Source organism: Schistocerca piceifrons, chromosome 3 (assembly GCF_021461385.2).
Source record: "Schistocerca piceifrons isolate TAMUIC-IGC-003096 chromosome 3, iqSchPice1.1, whole genome shotgun sequence".
NCBI classification, from domain to species: Eukaryota; Metazoa; Arthropoda; class Insecta; order Orthoptera; family Acrididae; genus Schistocerca; species Schistocerca piceifrons.
Genome location: NC_060140.1, coordinates 281,524,867 through 281,552,520, shown reverse-complemented (window position 1 = coordinate 281,552,520; position 27,654 = coordinate 281,524,867). Strand labels below are relative to the sequence as shown.

The 27,654-nt window shown below is 39.9% G+C and overlaps 1 protein-coding gene across 6 annotated transcripts in view; it reads right to left on the bottom strand.

The window, feature by feature from the left end:
* Positions 1-4,782: 4,782 nt before the first annotated feature.
* LOC124789269 (fas-binding factor 1) overlaps positions 4,783-27,654 on the bottom strand; it is a 126,782-nt gene continuing 103,910 nt past the window's right edge. For all 6 annotated transcript variants that reach the window (XM_047256574.1, XM_047256571.1, XM_047256572.1 and 3 more), the window contains exons 15-18: positions 27,418-27,594; positions 15,432-15,569; positions 5,218-5,346; positions 4,783-4,995 (exon numbers count right to left, since the gene is read on the bottom strand). In XM_047256574.1, the coding sequence (XP_047112530.1) occupies positions 4,873-4,995; positions 5,218-5,346; positions 15,432-15,569; positions 27,418-27,594 (567 nt within the window). In that variant the 3' untranslated portion in view covers positions 4,783-4,872. The remainder of the gene's footprint in view (positions 4,996-5,217; positions 5,347-15,431; positions 15,570-27,417; positions 27,595-27,654) is intronic.

Sequence of the window (27,654 nt, the reverse complement as noted above, 5' to 3'; positions counted from 1 at the left end):
GGTCATTTCTGCAGCCGACGAAACTGCATTGTGGAATCATACTTCCACTAGACAACTGAAGCCAAGACAAATATAGCCTTGTAAACATTTCACGGAAAAGGTACTGTCATGAAATATGCCAAATTTAAGTAAATAAAAAATAGTGAGCATATTTCAATGTCTCAAATACATTGAAATAGTTGTCCTACAGACCTGCCACCATGATGGCTCAGATGGCATGCTGTGTGCCTACCAAGAGGTGGTGTGGATGCTGCTCCTCAATGACACCTATACTTCATACGTTGAGAGAAGAGCTCTGACAGCTGGAAGCGCAGTTGCCAGTATTCGACACGGACAGGCAATGAGCCATCTGCGGTCACCCAGCACTACGGCAACACTGACGGTAACATAAACAAATGCTCACCATTTGACTGGCTGTCGTGGATGCGCAAAGCACATGCGCCAAGGCTGCATCAACTGTCGCAGTTCTTCTCTCCCCGTACACACTGTAGCATCGTGCTCTAAGGGATGGGGATACAGGTTGCTATGTAGAATATGTTAGTTATGACTCACTCTACCCACCCGTTTATTTCTACATTCATTTAAGATATGCTCACAGCTGGTTTCAACCTTTATGCCCTTATAAAGGGTATTAAACTGGCCATGTGAATATTATGTTTTATGTAACTAAAGCTACAATTTAATTAAATTAATGACGACAGCTGCAGATTTCTATTTCTTCCAAGAGACATGCTGGACAAAATAACTATGCCTGTGACTCACTAGGGACATTTGTCGGAGCACAGTATGTGCTTCTGTGTCCAGAGAACACACAGAATATGGTGTCCACGGTCAGCAGCTTTATTGAAAATCGCATCTAAACATAAACTCGGCAATTCCTAATCCTGTTCAGTGAGAAGTGTGTACTCTCTACCCTACCTGCTATTGTATCAACAAAAATAATCAATTTTTGACAATATAAGGTAATTCGATTGATATAAACTGAGGACTCCAACACTATCCTCCCAGTGGACAAGGGATCTACCACTGTGGTACCTGACTGACGGGAGTACGTAACCCATGGTCTATGCCAGCTGTCTGACACCTATATGTACACCATCCATCATCAAGATCCCATCCCAGTGATACAAACCTACCTACAGTCCCTCCTTAACACTTCAGGTCTCTCACAAAGGACTAACACCTCAATTCTTCAAACTTTTTACCCCACCAAAACACACACACACACACACACACACACACACACATATTTTACCTTCTCCTTAAGTTAAACAAACCCAAAGATTCTGGCTGTCCCATAGCTGCTGGCTTCAAAGCACCCCCTGAATGTACATATGCCTTAATTGATCAACACTTGCAGCCTATAGCACAAAGACTTCCCTCCTATACCAAAGTCACCAACCATTTCCTAGATTGTCTGAAATCTGCGCCCATCCCACTCCCTACCACACACTTTGCTTGTCACCACTGATACAATATCCCTCCATACCAACCTCCCCCATGTACATGCTGCTGAAAATTTCCTCAGTCACAATCCACCTTATTCCAAGCCTATGACTTCCTACCAGCTCACCTTAATCAACTTTATACTTACCGATCACCACTTTACAACAAGGAGCAGACACACAAGCAGATTAGGGGCACAGCCATAGGAACCAGGATGGCTCCCTTCTATGCCAACCTTTTCATGGGTCACTTAGAGGGGGCTTTCCTGGGACCCATAAGCCTTAAAGCATCTGGTTTGGTGTAGATACTATGATTACATCTGTGGACTAATGGTGAGGCTGCCTGTTACAATTCTTGGAATCTCTAAATACATTCTCCCAATTAAATTTCGTGTGGTTCTGCTCTGAATCCTCCTCATCACATTAAACCTACAACAAACAACAGTACTTAACATTCAGACAGTTGCCATCCTTTCCATGTCAAACACTCTGTTCTATACAGCCTTGGCATTCGAGGCAAATGTATGTGTTCAGATGCAGACTCTTTACAGCAGTACACCACTATTCTCACCTCACCCTTCACTGGACATGTATACCTGTCCAACCTAGTTAAAATGCAGATTTCCCAAACCATCACATTCAATCCTGGTACTGCTGATCCCTCCAAAAAACAACTTAGTAGTATACCTCTTGTCACTCAGCATTATCCTAGACTTGAATGCATCAGTCAGCTACTTTGACAAGGTTTGACTTCCTAAAATCATGCCCTGATATGAGGTCCATTCTATCTGAAATTTTGTCCAATACACCTAGTCATCCTCTCAATCTCTGCAATATCCTTGTCAGACCCTATGCTCCTTCAGCACCCATTTTCCTATGCTAGGCTCCCACCCTTGTGACTACCCCCCTGGAAGATTTGCTCTATGCATACTTTTACCACCACCTATACCAGTCCTGTAAGTGGCAAAATATATACTATCAATGGGAGGGAACCTGTGAACAGACAAAAGTCATGTGTCAGCTGTTATATAATAAACACTGTTTGGCCTTTTACATTGGCATGACTACCATCAAGTTATTAGTTATGATGAAATGGAAATGCCGCGTGGCTAGGGCCACCTGTCAGGTAGACCGTTTGCCTGGTGCAAGTCTTACAAGTTGACGCCATTTCAGTGACTTGCGTGTCAATGGGAATGAAATGATGGTAAGGACAACTCAACACCCAGTCCCTGAGCGGGGAAAATCTCCGACCCAGCCGGGAATTGAACCCAGGCCGTTAGGCATGACATTCTGTCGCGCTGACCAGTCAGCTACCAGGGGCGGACGGTTAGGATGAAAGAACATAGGCAGACGGTGTATACCGGCAACACACAATATCATGTTGCAGAGCATGCTCATCTGGATTGTTCACCCAGACACCAATTTCTCAGTACTGTGCAGGTGGGACCTGGCATTACAACACATCCTCGATTCTCGCCACCTGCCTGGCGTTAGTTTCTTCGGTCTCAGCATTTCTTCCCAGTAACTATTCCTTTCTTGACTCCCTTTAAGTTTTCTATGTTTCTTATTTTCTGACCTGTCTATCAATCTCCCCCCCCCCCCCCCCTTTTCCCCCAACCATCACCCATCTCTACCACATACAATACACTTAGATTTCCATACTCATTAACGTGTGCACAATGTTTTGTCAGTAGTCTCTGTCTGCCATATTATCCTATCTTGTATCTAAAAGCTACCAGGTTTTCAAATCTTGTCCAGAGCATGCCACAACAGTCTGTCTTTCCGTCTCATCCTGTCTGGTAAGTCCCCCTTGACCCAGGGTTCTGAGTGACTTTTCCACACTCTCCTCATTTCCTAAACCTCACCAGTCCTTTTCCTTCACCCCTCTTCATTCCCCTTCAACCCTTCTGCCACAAGGAGTCACTGACTTCGAAAGCTTGCAAATTTCAGTACCTTTATATGTGTATTCTCCTGCCACTACTTGCTATTCTGGAACTTGAAAAGCCTGTCCACATAGCTGTACAAAGCCACATCATGGTAGAAACGATGTCCTGTGATAAAGTTGTGTAGAAAGTTTTAAAAAATGTAGAATAAACATTCATCAACACCACAGGAGTAGGTGACGTATGCATTTATGGACAAATTCAAATAGATGATCACTGTTGAACTGTGGAGGAATTGCACGAGTGGTTAAACTGCACTGTATAGAATGGTAAATGACCAGTTGGATTTTCAAAAGGTCTGTACATGGAGGGTGTCAGAAAGCTTAACAAATGAACATAAAATAATTTGCATTTAGTTGACTTATGGTTATCTCACCTGCTATGAGTTGGAGGGCGAAGAATTACTTTACACTACTGTGATGGCAGATGAAATCTAGATGAAAAGGCAATTGATACAATGTTGGCACTATGGGCCCCTGTTTGCAGTTAAAAATTTCAAAAGCAGGAGCTTGTGAAAAACAAAATCACTGCTACTGCACTGGGATTGCAAGAGATGTTAATGTTTATGGATTGATCTAGGATAGCAATCAAGCTCTGTAAGATACATACAGACTCTCAGCAGGCTTTTTGGGGTGTTCAAAACACGGAGAGCGTGGGTGTCGAAGGGGGTGTTTTTGTAGTGATTGGCCTCAAACTGTACCACACACAATGGAGCTCCTCAACAGTTTCTGTTGGGCAGTTCTGAAACACTGCCCATAGTTCCAACTTAACAACAAGTGACTATTTCTTTTAGCCATTTTATGGGAGAACTTGAAAAAAGAAAATATTAGGGATTTTTGCCATAAATATACACAACTAAATACTCTGCCTCACCAGGCAGTTAGAATACAATGACAATTATAAAGGAAAATAGTGTTATAACTGTGTATAATAAAGTACAAATTTCATGGTAAAGACATATTTTAACGTATTTGAAACGCGTTGTAATCTTGCTTTGAGAAGATACCACATTGATTACTTGCGACAAATGAAGGAAACTGTCACTGGAAACATCTGCACATATGCAATTTACTCAAGGCAAATTGTAGAAAAAAACTACTGAACTAATGTCTCAAGCTTTGCTCACCTAGGTGCTTAAGTATAATAAACTTTTAGAATGGTTGCAGCATTAATGACAGTTGCAATTGTGGAGGCACGGAATCAATGCTGTAAAAAAATCCAGCAAAAGATTGTTGGAAAGTAGCAAAAATTTCAGTTTCAGGGTAAGCATGTTAGAGAAATGAAATATAACTGTGGAACTTCAATGTATCTCTTACTGTAAAAAAAAAAAAAAAAGGACTGTCAACCTATCATATACAGTTAAACCATCAGTTTTATCATTTGGAAACCAAAGGTGCTGTTTTTCACATTTATTAAACATACTTTATGAAAGTCATACAAAAAGAAATTATATGTAACTCAAATTCTGTCATTCTGAAGTAACTTCAGTGATATTTGTCCGCTGACTGGAAAGATGGCAGCGCTGACAGGACTGTGTGTCTCTCTTCAGCAGGTACGTCATCCTTCTCAGCTATTAGCTTCATCATGATAACTTTAGGGTCCACAACCTGCAATAAAAGATTAGATTATTACATTAGAATAATTAGAACAGAGCTCTGAAGTTAAAAGCAAACACTGGCCACTTATATGGAACAAAAGATAATAAAAATGAAAAGAAAAGGTCACTTGATGAAAGTTTTTATTCCTGGAATCATAGATTTGAAAGAATATGTTAACATCGTATCCTTTGATACGTATAACTGGCTAATGATTATACATGACAAACTCACATTGTCTTGCAAAGAAGAGAGAGAATGATCCACTGAAGCAGCTTCAACAGACATCTTGCATTTTGAACAAAATTTTGGGGCGTACGTCTGGCGCAACTTTAGGCGTTCCTCAGCAAGGCTCCTCTTCTCCTATAAAATTGAAAGAAACAACTTAGGGAAACTGTTTTAATATATATGAAGGAAATTTTTTAACACAAATTATTCCTTATAACTAGGGCCCAGATATCCATGCAAAAGCATGTTGCATGTTTTGGGCATTTTGGGAGTGAATGCATATTTCTAGGATTTCACTGTGTAACTGCACAAATTTAGACATTTATAATGACGAGGAGGACTTGTCTGATGACATGATAGAAAAAGAAATTGGAGTTGATACGAACGACAAAGAGGATCCAGTATTATAGTCAGAATTTAAAAGAGCTCTGGAAGACCTGAATCAAATAAGGCAGACAGGACAGATAACATTTCACCAAAATTGCCAAACTAACTGAGGGAAGTGGCAACAAAATGACTATTCAAGTTGGTGTGTAGAATCTATGAGACTGGCAGTGTACCATCAGACTTTCATAAATATATCATCCACACAATTCCAAAGATAGACAGGGAAGATAATTGCAATAATTATCACACAATCAGCTTAACAGCTCATGCATCCAAGCTGCCAACAAGAATGATATACAGAAAAATGGAAAAGAAAACCGAGGGTCTGTTAGGTCGCTTTAGGACAGGCAATGGCACCAGAGAGGCAGTTCTGACATGGTGGTTGATGTGAAAGCAAGACTGAAGAAGTATTAAGAAATGTTCATTGGATTTGTTGACCTGGAAAAAGCATTTGACAATGTAAAATGGTGCCAGATGTTCTATAGGAAAAGATGGGTAATAAACAATACATACAAGAACCAAGACGGAACTGTAAGATTGGAAGAGAAAGAAAAAGATTAAAAAAGGGTGTAAGACCGTGATTGCAGTTTTTGCCTCTACTGTTCAATCTACACACCGAAGAAGCAATGGTGGAAATAAAAGAAATGTTCAAGAGTGTGATGAAAATTCAGGATGAAAGGATACCAATGATAAAACTCACTGATGACATTGCTATCCTCAGTGAAAGTGAAGATTTACAGGATCTACTGAATGGAATGAACAATCTAACGAGTAAAGAATATAGACTGAGAGGAAACCGAAGAAAGATGAAGGTAATGAAAAGTAGCTGAACTGAGAATAGTGAGAAACTTAACGTCAGAACTGGTGATCACAAAGTAGACAAAGTTAAAGAATTCTGCCAAAGTAGCCCATACCAGATGAGGCACGGAGGGCATAAAAAAGTGGACTAGCACAGGCAATGAGGGCATTCCTGGCTGGGAGAAGTCTACTAGTATCAAACATAGGCTTTAATTTGAGGAAGAAATTTTTGAGAATATATATTTGGAGGCTAGTGAATTATGGGCACTGGGAGAATTGGAACAGAAGAAAATTGAAGTGTTTGAGATGTGGAGCTATAGAAGAATGTTGAAAACTAGTGGACTGATAACATAAGGAATGAGGAGGTTCTCTGCAGAAGGTGTGAAAACACCACTACTCAACATGGCGGTGCAGGTACTTCACAGGTTGATCATGACTTGGTAACAACTGGGGAACAGAACCCCGTGAGGTCAATGAACTCATCATGCAAATTGAACTACGGGAGGCACAGCATCTGAACCCACATAAATATGCTCATGACAATATAATCAGCACATAGATGGTACAGGCAGCTAACAACTGAGCACACAACTCTCGGCATCAGCACAAAGCTATGACTGTGGTGGTTTAACTCTGGAGGAGGACTGGCTTCCTTCACTTACTGCCACTAGCAAATGAACACTTCTTTCAATGGGTCTAAGATGAAGAGGTTAGCACAAGAGGGGGAATTTGGGACATGCTTCATCAAACCAGTCAGAAAACTGATGATTTAAAGAAAATAATAACAAAAAGAAAAAGGAAGAAGAATATTACACAATTTTTTGGTCTCGGAGCATAATTGTAACTCACATAATAGCACCATTTACTGATTCCCCCCACCCCCCGTCCCTCTCCCCCACATGAATTATGCCAAATGTGCACAACTGAATTTTGTTATTGTCTGTAAATCCATAGTGAGCTCAAGCCCCCTCGTTTGGGTTGGTTGATGTTGGTAGAATTCAATATACTTCATGCCAATACATTTAAATAAAAGATGGTCCTATTGTTGTTAAGCAATACTGCGCCATATATGATGATGATGAAGTCCCATACTCCTTGAGAGAGCATAGGGGAACGATGCGGGAGACCTGCACTGCTGTACTAGACAAGGGCCTATTGGAGGTGATTTGCCATTGCCTTCCTCCGACCGTAATGAGGATGAATGATGATGATGATCATGATGACACAACAACACCCAGACATCTCGAGGCAGGTGAAAATCACTGACACCGCCGGGAATCGAACCCAGGACCCTGTGCTCGGGAATCAAGAATGCTACCGCAAGACCACCAGCCATGTTTGATGAAGGCTGGAATAGCAATTAAATATTTTAGCATAACCTAAAGCTCATTACATGTTTAGCCCATGCACCACATTGCACGGCTCACACAGTATGTCGGAAACATGAGAGTGTGAATATGTTGACATCCTCCTCAAACAAGGTAAATAGATACACACAATATGGAAGTTTGATAATTTTGACAGCATGACTTTTCTTCCTACTGAAGGTATTCTTGAAACTGTTTGTCCATGTTGCTGCATTTAAAAATATACTGCTACATTTTGCTTTATTTCAACTAGATGGGGTATCTGGATAAATCTTCCCATTTTTTTCCTGTGATAATTTTGAGTTAAGTCAGCAATACAATGTAAATTACCACAAATTTATCAAAATTACCACCTTTTGCTTCATTCACTGAAAAGCCTTAAGTTATTGACCCTGTATTAATAATTGATCTCTTGCTCCTAATGCCACCTAGACACTTTTGAAGTCAATTTTGCAGCTTGCACTAAAGACGCATAAACACATTTGAAGCAAGACCTGATTTACATCAAATCAAATTTTTCACATCTGTCTGCAGCAATAAAGAAGTTGGAAGCCACAGGTAACTGGTGGCATATCTGACAATTATCGGAGAGTTTGAAAAATGGAGAAACGGTTATTGCAGAAAAAGATAAGATGAACAAAGTTATTGGATCAAATTGTTGTTGTTGTTGTGGTCTTCAGTCCTAAGGCTGGTTTGATGCAGCTCTCCATATTACTTTATCCTGTTCAAGCTTCTTCATCTCCCAGTACCTACTGCAACCTACATCCTTCTGAATCTGCTTAGTGTATTCATCTCTTGGTCTCCCTCTATGATTTTTACCCTCCACGCTGCCCTCCAATACTAAATTGGTGATCCCTTCATGCCTCAGAACATGTCCTACCAACTGATCCCTTCTTCTTGTCAAGTTGTGCCACAAACTTCTCTTCTCCCCAATCCTATTCAACACCTCCTCATTAGTTATGTGATCTACCCATCTAATCTTCAGCATTCTTCTGTAGCACCACATTTTGAAAGCTTCTATTCTCTTCTTGTCCAAACTATTTATCGCCCATGTTTCACTTCCATACATGGCTACACTCCATACAAATACTTTCAGAAACGACTTCTTGACACTTAAATCTATACTCGATGTTAACAAATTTCTCTTCTTCAGAAACGTTTTTCTACCCATTGCCAGTCTACATTTTATATCCTCTCTACTTCGACCATCATCAGTTATTTTGCTCCCCAAATAGCAAAACTCCTTTACTACTTTAAGTGTCTCATTTCCTAATCTAATACCCTCAGCATCACCCGACTTAATTCGACTACATTCCATTATCCTCGTTTTGCTTTTGTTGATGTTCATCTTATATCCTCCTTTCAAGACACTATCCATTCCGTTCAACTACCCTTCCAAGTCCTTTGCTGTCTCTGATAGAATTACAATGTCATCGGCGAACCTCAAAGTTTTTATTTCTTCTCCATGGATTTTAATACCTACTCCAAACTTTTCTTTTGTTTCCTTCACTGCTTGCTCAATATACAGATTGAATAACATCGGGGAGAGGCTACAACCCTGTCTCACTCCCTTCCCAACCACTTCTTCCCTTTCATGCCCTTCAACTCTTATAACTACCATTTGGTTTCTATACAAATTGTAAATAGCCTTTCGCTCCCTATATTTTACCCCTGCCACCTTCAGAATTTGAAAGAGAGTATTCCAGTCAACATTGTCAAAAGCTTTCTCTAAGTCTACCAATGCTAGAAACGTAGGTTTGCCTTTCCTTAATCTAGCTTCTAAGATAAGTCGTAGGGTCAGTATTGCCTCACGTGTTCCAATATTTCTACGGAATCCAAACTGATCTTCCACGAGTTCAGCTTCTACTAGTTTTTCCATTCATCTGTAAAGAATTAGCATTAGTATTTTGCAGCCATGACTTACTAAACTGATAGTTCGGTAATTTCACATCTGTCAACACCTGCTTTCTTTGGGATTGGAATTATTATATTCTTCTTGAAGTCTGAGGGTATTTCGCCTGTTTCATACATCTTGCTCACCAGATGGTTGAGTTTTGCCAGGACTGGCTACCCCAAGGCCGTCAGTAGTTCTAATGGAATGTTGTCTACTCCCGGGGCCTTGTTTTGACTCAGGTCTTTCAGTGCTCTGTCAAACTCTTCACGCAGTATCATATCTCCCATTTCATCTTCATCTACACCCTCTTCCATTTCCATAATATTGTCCTCAAGAACATCGCCTTGTATAGACCCTCTACATACTCCTTCCACCTCTCTGCTTTCCCTTCTTTGCTTAGATCTGGGTTTCCATCTGAGCTCTTGATATTCATACAAGTGGTTCTCTTTTCTCCAAAGCTCTCTCTGGATCAAATTACATTTATGTAATACAGATAAAATAAAGCAGAAAAGTTATGAATATGAGAGGAAGGGTAGACCAACAGTGGCATGACAAATATTAGAGTAATATCATATTTTAAAAGCTGAAATGAACTATATTTATGTTCCATGTTAATTTTTATTTTATAGTCCATTGTGAACCATCTTTCAGCTTTTTAGGCCATCATCGGATAACTATACAGACAGTCCACAGAACATCAAAAAGACCTTTTATCATACAAAGTTTGTTATTCAAAAGAGGTGTGTCCATTTTGTGACTATATATCTACACGAAAAACACAAATTACATTTCAGTTTGATATAAGTACAAAGAAAAAAATATAATGAAACTTTCTGGCAGATTGGGACTTGAGCCCGAGACCTTTGCCTTTGCTGGGCAATTGCTCTACCAAATGAGCTACCTGAGCATGACTCACACCCTTTCCTCATAGCTTTATTTCCACCTTACAAAGGTGGGTCGTGATTTGTGCACAGGTAGCTCAGTCGGTAGAGCAACTGCCAGGAAAGGCATAGGTCCCAGGTTTGTGTCCTGGTCCAGCACACAGTTTTAATCGCCAGAAAGTTTCATATCAGCACACACTCCACTGCAGAGTGAAAATTCATTCAGGGAAGAAATATGCTGTAATGATGTACTGTATGTTTTGGACATAAATGTTATGAGTATAAATCCCTAAACCCACTGACTGAATGACACAAACACACACATATTTTACTGCGCAAGCTATACAGTTAATAGTTAAAGACTCTCAACGATAACCAAACTGATAAATATCATGAACCACGTTAAAATACACAGCTGTGAGTAAATAAACCTTATATTAAAAGTATAAGAATATAAAAACCAAAACAGTCTACCAAGTGAGTACTGGCACAGACAACTGAACAAAGGTACTGGTGAAAGTGATGAACAAGGCAAAGGAACAGGGGAGGGCAATTAGAGGGGAGGAAGGATTTAATTCAATGTGGAGAACAGTTACATGAGAGCCTGTTAGCTTAGGTGAGAACGTGTGTTGTCTAAGTGTCTGGTGTCAGCCTGCTCAGTCTTCCCTGGTGGCTCGCTCTCCTTCCTACCCATCACCAGTGCCCCTGGCAGTGTACTCAAGCTGATTTTTTTGGGCCCTTCCTTAACTAGTTTAGGCTTGTTGTAGTTAACTATTTCTCAAAATTACCTTTTGTGGTTCGTTGCCCGTCCACATCCACGGCAGCTACTGTCACAGCCCTCTCAAACATTTTTTCCTTGGAAGGATTACCGTACACGGTTGTGACGGACAACAGCCCACAATTTGTATCATAGGATTTTGAAGATTTTAGTATAAAGTGTGGCATTCGGCATGTTATGGCCTCTCCATTTCATCCTCGGTCAAATGGTTAGGTGGAGCAGTTGGTCCGTACTTTCAAAACCCAGATGAAAAAAATACATCACACAATCTTCTCCAAATGATGCCCATGTTATGGTCTTGAGGTCCTATAGCTTCTGTGCCCATGGCCTGGCAGAGCAGCTTCATGGCCAACAGCTCCGTAACGCTGCTTCACATGCTCTGGCTAATGCCTGGCCACCTGCTGGCACCCACTAGCAGCGGTTCCATCCAGGTTCTGCCTTTTGGGCCCGTGGGTTTGGATGGAACCTTAAATGAGTACTGGTGACCATTCATCATTGCTGATGCTGCCGCCTCTGCATCATGCACACTTCTGATGACTTGGTGTCCCAACACTATGACCAACTGCACCAACATGTAATCAACCACACCCCAGAGACCCCACTGCTATCTCCACAGTCTGTACTGTCCCTGTGGCACCCCATGTCCCCTTCGACACTTGCACCGTCTTCATTCCAGATGCTGCTACTGCTCGACAGAGTAGTCAGCACCAGACTGCCTCCATCTATGCGGCCTCTGTCACTGCATGGATTTGGTGCCTTCATCACCAGTGCTCCCTTACCGTCTCTTGCGGGGAATCAGTGATGCACCTGTCCATGCCAGCTCCATTTCAGACCGGGTTCTCCTGTAACAGCAACACCTGCTGTAGCGGTCACCCACTTCCATGAAGAAATGGACATCTCCATGGTGAACGGTTTTCCCCCCAAGGGGTAAGGAGTGTTGTAATCCTATACAGTGAGTGTGTACACTTAAACAGCGCACCTCCACGGCCGGCCTAGAAAGGCTGCCACACATTGGTACAGACAGTGCAGCACGTACTGTGCCAAGTGCAAGCAGCTGTATATAAACTGGTGCATCGAGCCCTCCATCGCTGTAATGTTTCTGTGACTGTGGAACACTTCCTGTTAGACTCTGCATTAGTGTAACCCCTTATTTTGTGTCTTAATTATTACAATGTCATTCAGTGTGTCTGTATTTTCCTTTATATGGAAGCAAATTAAAAGTTGGTTGGTGGGAATTCTAATATTGTGTTTGTGCAACATTACAATATAGAATGTCCATGATTCTGCTCAAGAAAACTTTGCAATTTGTTGTTCACTCTGTCAGCCACTTGACTATGAGCTTAACCCAACTCACACTACATAGATTGTCCAACATCCAAGGTGTCACACAGTTGAGTACCAGAAGCTTCCAGTTATGTGATTGCTACTGATATGACTGAAAAGTTGGCACTGATGCAATGCTAAATTTCCAGACAAGGTACATGTAAAGACCTCTTTCACAGTTTTGATAGCACTTGATTCACTGCTATGAAGCTCACAAAAGACTGTCTTTATTTTGGCGTAGTTGATGCAGTAATATTGAGCAGTATTAAGCCAAGAACCTCATTGTGTAAGAAAGGCTGAGAGGGCAGAGGCAAGAAGATGCTTGTTCATTTGATTTCTGCACCTATAGCAGAGCTCTCACACAGATTCTTTTTTCCACAAGAAATTAATCTGTCCACATTAGGCTGATTTGACCACACCTCTTATGCAGTTCTGTGTAACACACATGAAAGGCAACTGTTGTACACTACACTGGGGGTAGAGAATCTGAAGGCTTTTGGTTCCTTTAGCCATTTAAGAAGCACCATCCGTTACTGGCAGCACAATGTTGCCTCTGTTCACATTGCCCAGCCACGGGGGCTTCATAGAGTTGTCAAACAAAATGGCAAATGCCGAGTTATTAACTCTCTTGAGAGCTTCACATGTTAGAAAGAACATTTATCCAAGCTGCCAACTTTTAGAACACTAACGACAATATTTGAAACACACACCCACCCACATTGGTCGTTACCCCTATGGCCACCCAGGTCAGCAACACTAATTTGTATTTTGTTGGGTACCTCCTCACAGCACACGGATAAATACTTCTTTCTCAATTTGGATGTGTTGTGTACTTCTCCAAGAACTATCTGAAGTGTGGATTCTTCAGCTTATCCAACAAGATGTTGCAAAGCAGCATCATCATCTCACGCAAGTCCTTGAAGGATGATTGCACAACTGAAGATGGACGCATCTACTCAAATAACAACATTCATCTGCTGTGTTTGGTGGTATTACAGTGTTGTTGCACATTAAAGTGCTTGTCTGCACTAACTTCAGCTCCACACAGATTACAAAATAATATTACTTTATTTTCAGCATGTTCACCAGGCTCAATTTGTATACAAACTGAACAATGTGACAATGTCATGCTTGGGTAACTCAGTTGGTAGAGCACTTGCCCTCGAAAGGCAAAGGTCCTGAGTTCACGTCTCGGTCCAGCACAAAGTTTTAATCTGCCATCAAGTTTCAGAACGGCTATTGTTTCCCCTTGCTTTCAGTTGTTTTCAATAACAACATGACAAGGTCACATTAGTTAATGTTACATGCCCAGATCAGTCAATCATCCAGGCTGTTGCAGTTACTGAAAAGGCTGCTGCTCCTCTCCAACAACCATATAATCATTCAAGAAACAATAGTGAGCAGCTGACTGTGCCAATTTTCTGCCTAAATGGAAAAGTGCGTGCAGCCACAGCACATCGATAATCTTTAATATGCATCTACCCTTGTTGCAAAAGCAGTTCTTGGGCCAAGGCTTCAGTTGATGGAAATGACAGACTTGGAAAGCAGTTAAAGGAAGCCAGGAACAGGAAAGCTACAGTTCACAAGGAATATATCTGGAACTTACAAAATATGCCAGTATTTAATGAAAAAGTTATTTGTGCAGTGCTTCAGAAAAATTCCAGAGGAATGGAAGGTAGCAAGAATTATAAATATGTACAAGAGAGGAAATAAAAAATAATGTTCATATTACATTTGCATTTTAAATGTTGCTTATAAAATCATTCAGAGGAAACTCCAGCCAATAGCAGAAACATTTTTAAAGGAGGAACAGTGCAGCTTTCGTAAAGGCAGGCCTAGTGCAGATGCAACATTTGTTTTAAAACAATTGATAGAAAACAGAAGAGCAGTTAACAGGCTACTATTTATTTGCAGATGATCGGGTTCCCCTAGGGGAAGAAAAAAATGGCAGAGGTGCTACCTAATACAGGTCGCATGAAGACACGAACATAGGTTAGAGTAGCTAATTGTATTTTCTGAGCACCTTCGCTACATAAAACTTTCTGGCATTAACTAAAAAGTACAAAATATTGTCCTCCAGGCAATAAAGGAATTTTTTTGCCTGTTTATGTTTCATGGCAAATTTTCAAATTATACTGAAATATGAAGACAAATTCCTGTAATGTATGGGAGAAACAGATATATTAGGAAGCAAGTAGGGAGATGCAGAGGACAGTGACAGGAGTCCCACTATAAAGGAACTATTTAATGGAAACTGAGGCACAGAATCTGGAAACAAGTCAATTACATCTCTGAGTGTTATTGTGATAAGCAATAAGTTTCATATAGAAATTTTTGTTGCTAGTTCAGGGTATTCACCAAGTTGCTAGTTCAGGGTATTCACCAAGCCTAACTCCAAGGATGGAAGAATTACTAGCAGTATTTTTTACATTCAGTCATCCTCGTGCAGGGAGGTGACCAGTCTAACAAGACCTGTGTTTTATATTATCTTACCCTTAGATAACTGTTAGCTAAGGGAGGATATCCCCATCAGTGTGATCCTGAATGTAGCTATGTTGTCACTGACTTTCCTATGATTTGATCACCATTCTGCAATTAACAACAACATAACAGCCGAAGTTATATGATAGATAACATTATAATCTCTTCTGTTCCTTTTTCACCTTGAGACATCACCTTGCAAATAATACAGATAATTGTGGTTCCTTATAAACTGAATGCTAGTTGAGTGCCTAAGAATCATAACTAAGGAAATCACGGAAACAGTTCAAAAACCTTATTAAAAAAATCACCTCTGACAGCTGCTTTTCTTGCTTCCGGAGAGATGTAAGCTGTTGCTGAATGTCAGAGAACTGTTTACTGTGTTGATCTCCCAACTGCCGTGCCTCTTCTAATGCTTGCAAACCTTCTTCTCTTATAACAGCAGCGGCCTGCAATATGTTGACAGAAACAGAAAACATACAACAGAGTACAAAGCATTTGTTACAGTTGGATTACATAATATTATATAATCTGTGGAAAAATTGTTGACACTAATTCATATCCCTGATACTTCACTTACTATATTTTTGGCTTCGTCTTTTGTGTAACTTACAGCAAATTCATTTTTTACCCAGAAAGCTCAACATCTTCATTGTCAGTGAAATGGATATCGTGGACTACATGAAGATATGTTATCACTGGGTGCTGCAGCAACCTCTCAGACAGCCCTCCACTGACTATTCCCACATCCCTGTGGGAGAACCAACAGATGGAGGTCTGAGTGACCTATGCTTCCTTTCTGGCTTGTCCAACCTATCCCCCTTTCCTCCTCGGGAAAGGAACTATTAACTCCAACAGCTAGAACAGTGTATATTCTTTTACATGTTTTCATCAACAGAAATGAAATCACACCTTCTAAAGCTAAATTTCTGATAATATGCTCTATCAGAAAATTCAGCTTCAAATAAGCCTTGTCTTCACATCTATCTTCTGCTAAACACCATCTCCATTCAGTGCGCAGTTATCTATATTTATACATGTATTTATATTCCAAAATGCTATAATACTAATACTTTTTAAAATTTTGGAATATAAATACATGTATAAATGCTATAATACTAATCCCCCCCCCAAGAACCATGGACCTTGCCTTTCCAATCCCAAAGAAGCAGGTGTTGACAGATGTGAAAATTACCAAACTATCAGTTTAATAAGTCATGGCTGCAAAATACTAACATGAATTCTTTACAGACGAATGGAAAAACTAGTCGAAACTGACCTCGAGGAAAATCAGTTTGGATTCCGTAGAAATATTGGAACACGTAAGGCAATACTGACCCTACAACTTACCTTAGAAGCTACATTAAGGAAAGGCAAACCTACATTTCTAGCATTTGTAGACTTAGAGAAAGCTTTTGACAATGTTGACTGGAATACTCTCTTTCAAATTCTGAAGGTGGCAGGGGTTAAATACAGGGAGCGAAAGGCTATTTACAATTTGTACAGAAACCACATGGCATGTATTAGAGTCGAGGGACATGAAAGGCCAGAAGTGGTTGGGAAGGGAAGGAGACAGGGTTGTAGCCTCTCCCCGATGTTATTCAATCTGTATATTGAGCAAGCAGTGAAGGAAACAAAAGAAAAATTCAGAGTAGGTATTAAAATCCATGGAGAAGAAATAAAAACTTTGAGGTTCGCTGATGACATTGTAATTCTGTCAGAGACAGCAAAGGACTTGAAAGAGCAGTTGAATGGAATGGATAGTGTCTTGAAAGGAGGATATAAGATCAACATCAACAAAAGCAAAATGAGGATAATGGAATGTAGTCAAATTAAGTCAGGTGATGCTGCGGGAATTAGATTAGGAAATGAGACACTTAAAGTAGTAAAGGAGTTTTGCTATTTGGGGAGCAAAATAACTGATGATGGTCGAAATAGAGAGGATATAAAATGTAGACTGGCAATGGCAAGGAATGCGTTTCTGAAGAAGAGAAATCTGTTAACATCGAGTATAGATTTAAGTGTCAGGAAGTTGTTTCTGAAAGTATTCGTATGGAGTGTATCCATGTATGGAAGTGAAACATGGACGATAACTAGTTTGGACAAGAAGAGAATAGAAGCTTTCGAAATGTGGTGCTACAGAAGAATGCTGAAGATTAGATGGGTAGATCATATAACTAATGAGGAGGTATTGAATAGGATGGGGAAGAAGAGAAGTTTGTGGCACAAATTGACTAGAAGAAGGGATCGGTTGGTAGGTCATGTTCTGAGGCATCAAAGGATCACCAATTTAGTATTGGAGGGTAGCGTGGAGGGTAAAAATCGTAGAGGGAGACCAAGAGATCAATACACTAAGCAAATTCAGAAGGATGTAGGTTGCAGTAGGTACTGGGAGATGAAGCAGCTTGCACAGGATAGAGTAGCATGGAGAGCTGCATCAGACCAGTCTCAGGACTGAAGACCACAACAACAACAATACTAATACGTGAATTTATCCAAAACACAAATGAGGTACTCACAAAATCATTACAAAGATACACAATATATGTACAAGGTGTACAATTTTGCTTCCATCGTCTGCCGATAGGTGTTGACAATGGTAAGTAGTGGTTGAAAGAAAGGCAGTTAGCTTGGACCTCAGTCGACGTAACGTCATTCAAACATTAGTAGATTTGAGTCTGCGTCATAAAGTTGTTCTTGATTGAAAATGTCAGTTTACGAGCCTAATTCTCGTCATTTGCGGGAGTGTTACTGTTTTGTTTCAATATGAAGAAACTAGCGGCTGAGTCTCTTCGAATGCTCTCAAGTACATATGGTAAGGATGCTATTAGTGAAAGACTGTATCTTGAGTGGTTTCATGCTTCAAGAAAGATGATTTTAACATTGTAGACTGGCACAGTGGAGGAGAGAGTGTTTTCGAAGATGCAGAATTGGAGACATTGCTGAGTGAAGACTCGCGTCAAACTCAAGAATATTTGGCACAATTAGTGGAAGTGACACAGCAAGCCATTTCAAAACATCTCAAGGCAATGGGCATGATTCAGAAAGAAGGAACTTTGGTCCCGTGTGAGCTGAAACCAAGAGACATTGAACGGTGTTTGTGAACAGTTGCTTCAAAGGCAAAAAAGGAAGGGATTTCTGCATTGAATTGTAACCAAGGATGAAAAATGGGTTGATTGCGATTCTAAACGCAAAAAATCATGTGGATATCCCGGCCATGCTTCAACGTCAACGGCCAAACTGAATATTCACGGCTCCAAGATCATGCTCTGCATTTGGTGGGACCAGCTTGGCGTCATGTCCTATGAGGTGGTAAAACCAAGTGAAACAATTACAGGTGCTTGTTATCGAATGCAATTAATGCATCTGAGCAGAGCATTAAAAGACAAACGGCCACAATACAGTGAGAGGCACAATAAAGTGATTTTGCAGCACAACAATGCTCGTCCCCACGTTGCAAAAAGAGGTCAAAATGTACTTGGAAACGTTAAAATGGGAAGTCCTACCCCACCCGCCGTATTCTCCAGACATTGTTCCCTCTGACTATCACCTGTTTAGATCAATGATGCATGGCCTGGCTGACCAACACTTCCAATCTCATGAAGAAGTCACCAATTGGATAGATTCGTGGATCACTTCAAAAGATGAACAACTTTTTCGACGCGGGATTCATGCACTGCCCGAAAGATGGGAGAATGTAGTGGCGATGAAAAATACTCTGAATGATACATGTGTAGCCAATTTGTTTCATTAAAGCCTCAGATGTTGGGGGAAAAATGGCAGAAGCAAAGTTGTACACCTTGTATATACATATTTTAGTCATCATATAACCAAGTCTATGCCCACCAAAGACAAGGAAATGCAGCAGTGAAAAACAGCAGAGAGAGAGAGAGAGAGAGAGAGAGAGAGAGAGAGAGAGAGAGAGAGAGAGAGAGAGTGGGAGGGGGGAAGAGAGGGACAGGAAGATAAGAGTGAACTACGTCCAATAGGACTAGGATTGGTAGACCACTGTGTGTTTCAAACAGCCTCAAGCTGATGACCAATATACTATTTTTGTTACACATACATAACATAATACAAATACAGGGTGTTACATTTATCTGGTGACCGCCTGCCCGGGGTATTGCAGTCCGGCCACATGCCGGTCGAATGGGTCCTGTGGGACTGCACTACGCCTCCCCCCTTTTTGTGGGTTTTAGCCTGAAGGCCATACAGACATACACGCCTTGTCAGCCAGAGTGATTCGATCAGTGAAACAGGCATCATGAGTGTAACAGTGAAGTTTGTGAACACAACAATGGCAAGAGTGAATTATCCAATTCCACTATGAGTGTTTATTTATGATTTGTATGTGCACACCAAGTCTGCACATACTGTTTGGAGATTGTTTGAACAGAAATTTCCTGATGTTAAAGTTCTGAGTTGTGGTGCAGTTCACAAATTAGTGGATAATTTTGTGAAACAGGAAGTGTTCAAGAAAAGAAGGCCCTATAAAGTATCAGTAGCACAAGAACTTCAACCTGGTGATCCTACGACAGGGTTAAGTTTTGTGAATGGGTTTTAAAACAAGTGCATGATGGTGAAATGGATCCTTACCTCATTCTGTTTCCAGATGAGGCTTGGTTCCATTTACATGGTTCTGTTAATTCCCAAAACTGTCAACATTGGAACACAGACAGGCCTGTTTTGCTTCACGAGGAACCTCTTCATGATCAGAAAATAGGGGTGTGGTGCACCATTAGTGGTGACAGACTAATAGGCCAAATTTTTTTAAATGACAGTTACAAGTGAAAGATATATGCAAAACATTTTGTGACCATTTTTTAATGAACTGAGTGAAAGAGAATGAAGTATTGCATTTCTTCAATAGGATTCAGCAAGAGCTCATACGAACAATATTTCTTTGCAAGGAATTCATGGTGTGTTCGATGAAAGAGTGGTTAGTAAAAATACCTGGCCCACTTAGAAGTCCTGATTTAACTCTGTGTGATTTTTATTTGTGGGATGCACTGAAGGACAAAGTGCACACAACAAATCCTGAATCAATTAATTCAATATCTCTGAGAAAATTACATTATGTGATTAATAATTTCTTGAGTAGATGTCAGAAATGTGTGGAAAACAATGGCAGGCAGTTCCAGCATCTCCTTGTGTGACATAGATGAGTAAAAAATAATTTGCTTATATTTTAAATGTAGTCATGTCATACCACAGCAGTAGACATGTGACAGAGCATCTGATTGCCAGGAAACAGAGCGCTCGTTGCCCGGCATCTACTGTGCAGCAGACGGTCATCAGATAAATGGAACACATCATACTTCATACTGGGAAGAGCTACCACTCATACGCCAGCCAAAATTTCAATTTGATGTGAGGGACAACAGCTAGAACTAAATTCTGAAAGAAAAACAGTCCAATAATGTTTGAAGACAACATTAGTAGTTTGCTGCTTGACACTGTCACGTTGATTAAATATCTAGGCATAATGTTGTAAAGCAATATGAAAACCGAACAAGAATGTACAGTTTGTAGTAGGGAAGGCGAATGGTCAACTTTGGTTTATTGGGAGAATGTTGGGAAAGTGTGGTTCACCTGTAAAGGAGACCACGTATAGAACACTTCTCTAACCCATTCTTGACTACAGCACAAGTGGTTAGGGTCCACACCAGGTTGGATTGTTGTTGTTGTGGTCTTCAGTCCGGAGACTGGTTTGATGCAGCTCTCCATGCTACTCTATCCTGTGCAAGTTTCATCATCTCCCATTACCTACTGCAACCTACATCCTTCTGTACCTGTTTAATGTATTCATCTCTTGGTCGCCCTCTACGATTTTTACCCTCCACGCTGCCCTCCAATGCTAAATTTGTGATCCCTTGATGCCTCAGAACATGTCCTACCAACTGGTCCCTTCTTCTTGTCAAGTTGTGCCACAAACTCCTCTTCTCCCCACTTCTGTTCAATACCTCCTCATTAGTTATGTGATCTACCCATCTAATCTTCAGCATTCTTCTGTAGCACCACATTTCGAAAGCTTCTATTCTCTTCTTGTCCAAACTATTTATCGTCCATGTTTCATTTCCATACATGACTACACTCCATACAAATACTTTCAGAAATGACTTCCTGACACTTAAATCTATACTCGATGTTAACAAATTTCTCTTCTTCAGAAATGCTTTCCTTGCCATTGCCAGTCTACATTTTATATCTTCTCTACTTAGACCATCATCAGTTATTTTGCTCCCCAAACAGCAAAACTCCTTTACTACTTTAAGTGTCTCATTTCCTAATCTAATTCCCGCAGCATCACCTGACTTAATTTGACTACATTCCATTATCCTTGTTTTGCTTTTGTTGATGTTCATCTTATATCCTTGTTTCAAGACACTGTCCATTCCCAGGTTGGATTAAAGGAAGACATTGAAGCAAGACTCTAATAACAGTGGTCCCTTACATGACAAAGCAAAATCTGGAGAAAAATCTGTCGATGCTGCCTATACAATATCATGATGCAGGAGTAGAAGCTGATGCACCAAAAAACAAAATCCACATAAACTCATGTTATAATTCCACTAAGAGAGAAGTGGGAACCATAGACCAAATGGCTAGGACATATTATAGAAAAATAGGCATGGGGAGATGGTCACTGTCTATGTTCTATAGCCTACTTGATATAGCTGCACTAAACTCATGCAAAGGTGTTCAAGATGAATGTGCCTAAGCAGAATGAAGGGGAATAAAACACCACAAAATGAATTAGGCCTTGAACTTTTGAAACCATATGTAGAAGAGTGATCCAAGGACTTCAAAGGACATTTATGCTATGGGAGACATCCTAGGACCCAACTAGGAATGCAAAATACAGGGTGTCCAAAAAGTCTTTCCCTGATTACATAAATTGATAACTCAGGCTAGAAGTAAGATATAAATATAAAACTGGTGTCTAATTGTTTACAAACTATTAAAGTTTTTTTCACATATCAGTAAACTTCTACTTCCATTGTTGCCCAATGACAGTACATGCCGATATGACTTTGCGGTCGAAATGCTATCATGTATTGAGGACGTGATGGTTATCTCAGACGAACTGCCTTTTCCGGCAAAGCGACCTTTTATGTCAGTGGAGTAGTGAATCGCCATAATGTGCGCATTTGGGGTTCAAAACTCCCTGGCGAGGTCATGGAGTGCACCAGAGGCAGTCCAAAGGTGAATGTTTGGTGTACGCTATTGCACGATCGAATCATTGGGCCATTCTTCTTCGCTGAGGCTACCATCACATCTGCAGTGTATCTGGACATGTTGCAACTGTATGCTGTTCCTCAGCTGCTTCAGTATCACCCCGATGTCTTGTTTCAGCAAGATGGTGCACCGCATCATTGGGGTTTGGACGTCCGTGCCTATCTCGATATGAACTTTCCTGAGCGATGGATTGGTCGTGATGGGCCAATGGTTTGGCCTCCACGCTCTCCTGACATAACCCCATTAGAATTCTTTTTATGGGGTTATGTCAAGGATGAGGTCTACCAAACACGTGTACCAGATCTTGAAACCCTGCGGCAACAGATAACCACAGTTGTTGAATTGATCCCTCCAGTGATGTTGGCTAATGTGTGGACAGAAACTGAATATCGCCTACATGTGCTACGTGCTACCAAGGGTGCTCATGTGGAAGTTTACTGATATGTGAAAAAAACTTTGATAGTTTGTAAACTATTAGACACCAGTTTCATATTTGTATCTTACTTCTAGCCTGAGTTATCAATTTATGTAATAAGGGAAAGACTTTTCGGACACCCTGTATTACATATGCTTGAAGAATACAACTAATCTGGGAGTCAGAGACAACATCACAAGAACCAAGTTAACATGTGGAAACTGTGGTTACCAGCTGTGTAAGTATCAGACAGAATCAACAATTTTGTGAGCAAGGGGTAAATGTCATCTGTAAATGACAGTATTCTTTCTTACTTATGAGTTTTCCTTGAAATTTTTCAACACACCATAAATTATATTTGTGCAAGTGTTTTTATTTCTGTTTTTGAAACTATTTGTCAGGGGTAAAAAATTAGTATTTGATTATTAGATAAAAAGAGTGTATATAAATTTTGGACAGCCTGTATATTCAAGTACAGACTTCAAGTTTCTAGTTCCGACAAACTTTCATTACCAATTATTGACCACTGTTGCTTGATATTTTAGTAGAGAAAAATATTATATTAACTTACACATTTCTGGGTACCCTATATGTTCCAAACAGTTCATTGTAGTTGTAATCTCACTGAGCACTTTTGAATTTATCTCTCATGGAAATCACAATCACTTAAAAATAAATACATATTTCATGATTTACAGCCTATTGTAAATGGGCAAATTTTTACCTTGGTTGGTGCTCCATATAACATAAAATAACTTGGTGCTGCTAGGGTTAATAGAAGGACAAAGCAGGCCTGGTAGATAGGGCAAGAAAGGACGCAGACAGGAGGCAATGTCAGAATACTCTCTCTTCTCACAAACAAGTCACCTTGTTCTTGGTATTTTTTCTTTTTAAGCAGTGAATTCATCATATGAGGCAGAAACGAAACTAATCCATTGCTGTGCAGCAAGTCAATAGAGGTACAGTGACAGCTATTAAGACAGTGTCGATCAATGTGTGTGTGTCACTGTTGAGGAAGGCTGCACATACCTGGCACTTGCAGGACAATAACAACAACGCTTTTATATTGTTCTAGTTAATGAGGAAAAAATGCTAATAATGCAAATCAACAGAAAACTCAAGATGGAGTAATTTTCTGGATTTATGTCCAAAATTTGGCGCCAACAAATTCTGGCATGCAAGGTAGCTGTCTAATCTGTCTATATGGGGTCATCCTGCATCAAGCCATGATGTTTATGAAATATAGAAATTTTGCTGTCACTTGGAGTCAGTTGCCAAATATTCAAAACTACCTCACTGATTATGATGAGATTTTAGTGCAAAAGTGGAATGTAGAATGAAGGAAGGCAGGCAAGAAAGGACTATTTAGATACATAAAGGGAAATGACTAACAGAACTAATTTTAGGATACAATCTCTCTGCAATAATCACCAATTAGGAAAACTAGTAACTAAATAATAAGTAAAGTAGTCTCTGGATACTCAAGAATCAACAATAAACAGGAGTATATTTAAGAACATAGTAGTAGTAAAAAAATTTTAATTCAGTTTGTCACCATAACAGCACCATTTGACGATGGCAACAAGGTGTGTCTCGCCTCATTTGGGACACTTCCTACTCAGAAACGTAATAACTGTGAAAGAAACTGTTCATGGAAAAAGTAATATTAGCTGCAGGTCTCAACAGTGTTAATATGATAAATTATTGTAAAGTTGCCAGGAAGTTCGAAAGTCTTGCAGAACACGAACTATCTAAAAACATCAATATGGAATATGACTGAGAAGAGAGAAATATTAAAGATAAAGAGATGTGATTAACTGAAACTATTGAATATGTAGGGACACGCAAATTAACTACACTAGACTCTCGCTAATCCGCCCTCAGTAGTGTGGCCTCTCAGTAATCCGGCACACATCCAAAACAAGTGCACAATGAATTACCGTGTGCAACAATACCTAGTTAAACAATGCTTTATATACTGTATTTGAAATTGTAGCTTTCTTTGCAGTTTGGAATCATGTCTTATAAAAGGAAACACATTGCGCTGGACCTCAAGTATCGAAATTTTAAATCGAAGTTCTTCACAGAAAGGCATTGCTACTGAGTTGAATGTTGGATGAGGAAATATTTATGATATCAAAAAGAAAGAAGATGTTATTCGACAGTAGTCAACACAAATGGATAGTGAGTTGGGTACATGGAAGGTTATGCGAAAGAGTGAGAATGAAGAACTGGTTGTAACTGTTTGTAGATGGTTCGTACAACAAAGCAGTAAAGGAAATCCAGTCAAAAGGAAAAATCAGCTGCACTTAACAAACAACTGGCAATAGTAACTTGTTTGCAGCGAGCGAAGGTTGGCTATCAAACTGGAAAAAACGACATGGCATTCGGCAGCTGACCATCACAAGGGAAAGTTGCTCAGCTAACGATAAGGATGCTGATGAGTTTGTAAGCAAGATACGGAAAATAATAGAGGAAGAAGATTTAACTGCTGATGCCTTGTATAATGCCGATGAAACAGGACTCTTTTACAAGATGCTTCCTTCGAAAACATTAGCTGCCAACAACAAGAAGGAAGCTTGTGGTTATAAGCAACAGAAATGATGTGTAACATTAATGGTGTGTTGTAATGCAAATGGGAGTCATAAACTACTGCTTATGGTGATTGGAAAATCCCAATATCCATGTTGTTTTCAACACACTGACATAAATACTCTGCCAGTGCAGTACTGCACTCAGAAGAAAGCGTGGATGGACAGACAAATATTCTCTCGGTGCTTCCACGAAACGTTTGTACCAGCAGTGAGAAATAAGTTAAAGAAGAAAAACCTTCCACTGAAAGCTATTCTTATAACTGGCAATGCTCCCAGTCATCCTTCAGATGCTTCTCTAAAGTCCGATGGTATAAAAGCAATCTTTCTCCCACCCAATGTGACAGCCCTAATTCAGCCCATGGACCAGGGAATTTTGGAATTAATTAAATGTCATTATCGACATTCACTTCTCGTCTCCTTTCTGAATGAAAGTGGAAATGACTCTATCGAGACTATGCTGAAAGCATGGAAAGCAATTAACATATGTGACGTTGTTTTCCAAGCAGCCGAAGCATGGGATAAAGGGGAGAGCACTACCATAATGAAGACCTGGAGAAAATTGTGGTCATCCATTGATGCCATGTTGGATCCAGTAGTGAGTGACAGCGATGAGCCAGTCAATTCGGAATTATCAGTTACTTTGTACACTCACAAGTTCCACAACCTTCCAGGAGGAGAAGAAATTGACGATGAAGATGTTACTAAGTGGCTGAATGAGGAAAACTGTGATACGGACCAAACTTTAACAGATGAAGAAATAATCAAAAGTGTGCAAGAAAGTAATGATGAAAGTGACGAAGAAGAGGATACAGGAGGAGAGAGCATGAAGATTTCTCACACTGCTGGTGCTGAAGCTGCCGAGGTCTTCCTGGAGTACATTATGCAACAACAAGATACATGCAGTACCGATGTAATGGTTGTAAAGCGGTTGCATGATAAAGCATGCCACTGTTGTGTATCATCATTGCGACAGTTAAAAATTAGGGACATGTTTCATATGACTGTATAATTATGTACAGTATATTGTACACTCAAGGGCTAAGTTTTCTTTGAAAATTAATGTACTTTTGGATTTAGTAAAGTATGTCCTCTGTGTTTTAAAATTGTATTCTTCGATTTAATAAAGTACAGTACACTACATCACCTATGTTTTAAAAATAAACAAAAAATGAAATAAATGACAAAAATAAATTTCAGACACTCAATAATCCGGCACTTCCACTAATTCAGCACCCTTATGTGCAAGGAATGGCCGAATTAGTGAGAGTCTAGTGCACAATAATTCTTAAAAAACATAAATAATAAGAGAGTTGGGTTGTTTGGGGGAAGAGACCAAACAGTGAGGTCATCGGTCTCATCAGATTAGGGAAGGATGGGGAAGGAAGTCGGCCTTGCCGTTTCCAAGGAACCATCCCAGCATTTGCTGGAGCGATTTAGGGAAATCACAGAAAACCTAAATCAGGATTGCACCACCGTCCTCCCGAATGCGAGTCCGGTATGCTACAATATTAAGACAGAAGAAATTTGGAAGAGATAGTTAACATAAAGCAAATCAAATAAATGCAGTAGGAGCTACACGGAAATGAAGTAACAATAAAGAGAGCATTTTGTGACAAATGAATAAATAAATTAAATAATTAATAAAAATAAAATACTGCACGAGTGGAAAAACATAACTGTTTATAAGGAACAGAAGAACAGTGGTGTTGTAACAACTGAAATTTTTAACAAATAAGTTATGGGGTAGTTGTTGAAATTCTAATGTACGATGAATAATATCTGAGTTAACTGTAGAACATATCTGAAGTAGTCAGAGAATGTGAAAAAAATGTTGAGACAAGAAACTGTTGAGCAGAAAACACAGTTAGGTGAGAATGGGTAAAACATGAAAGCCCTCTCTTGTTAATATATTGTAGCCAGTTGTGGCCACAGGAAAGATAAAATGAAATATGGATCATTTCACAAACTTAATTATTGGTTACATAACATTAGAATACACTATATAATGTGAAATTTATGGATTAAACATAAAAAAAAAAATTACTGTACTTGAGAAAGAGACTCAAGCTGATGGCTTCTTCCCACCAGATCTTCTTCAAGGGCTCTGAGTCTAAGCCACTCAGCTTCCAGCTTGTGCTTCTCTTCTTGAACTTTGGCACGTTCTATTTCAGCCTCTTCACGAGCTGCTCGAACAGTAGCCATTGCTGCATCTATCTCAACTACCATCTGTCAAAATAAAAATACTTTTCAGTAAATTTTCAACACAGAAACTAGAGAAAAAGATTG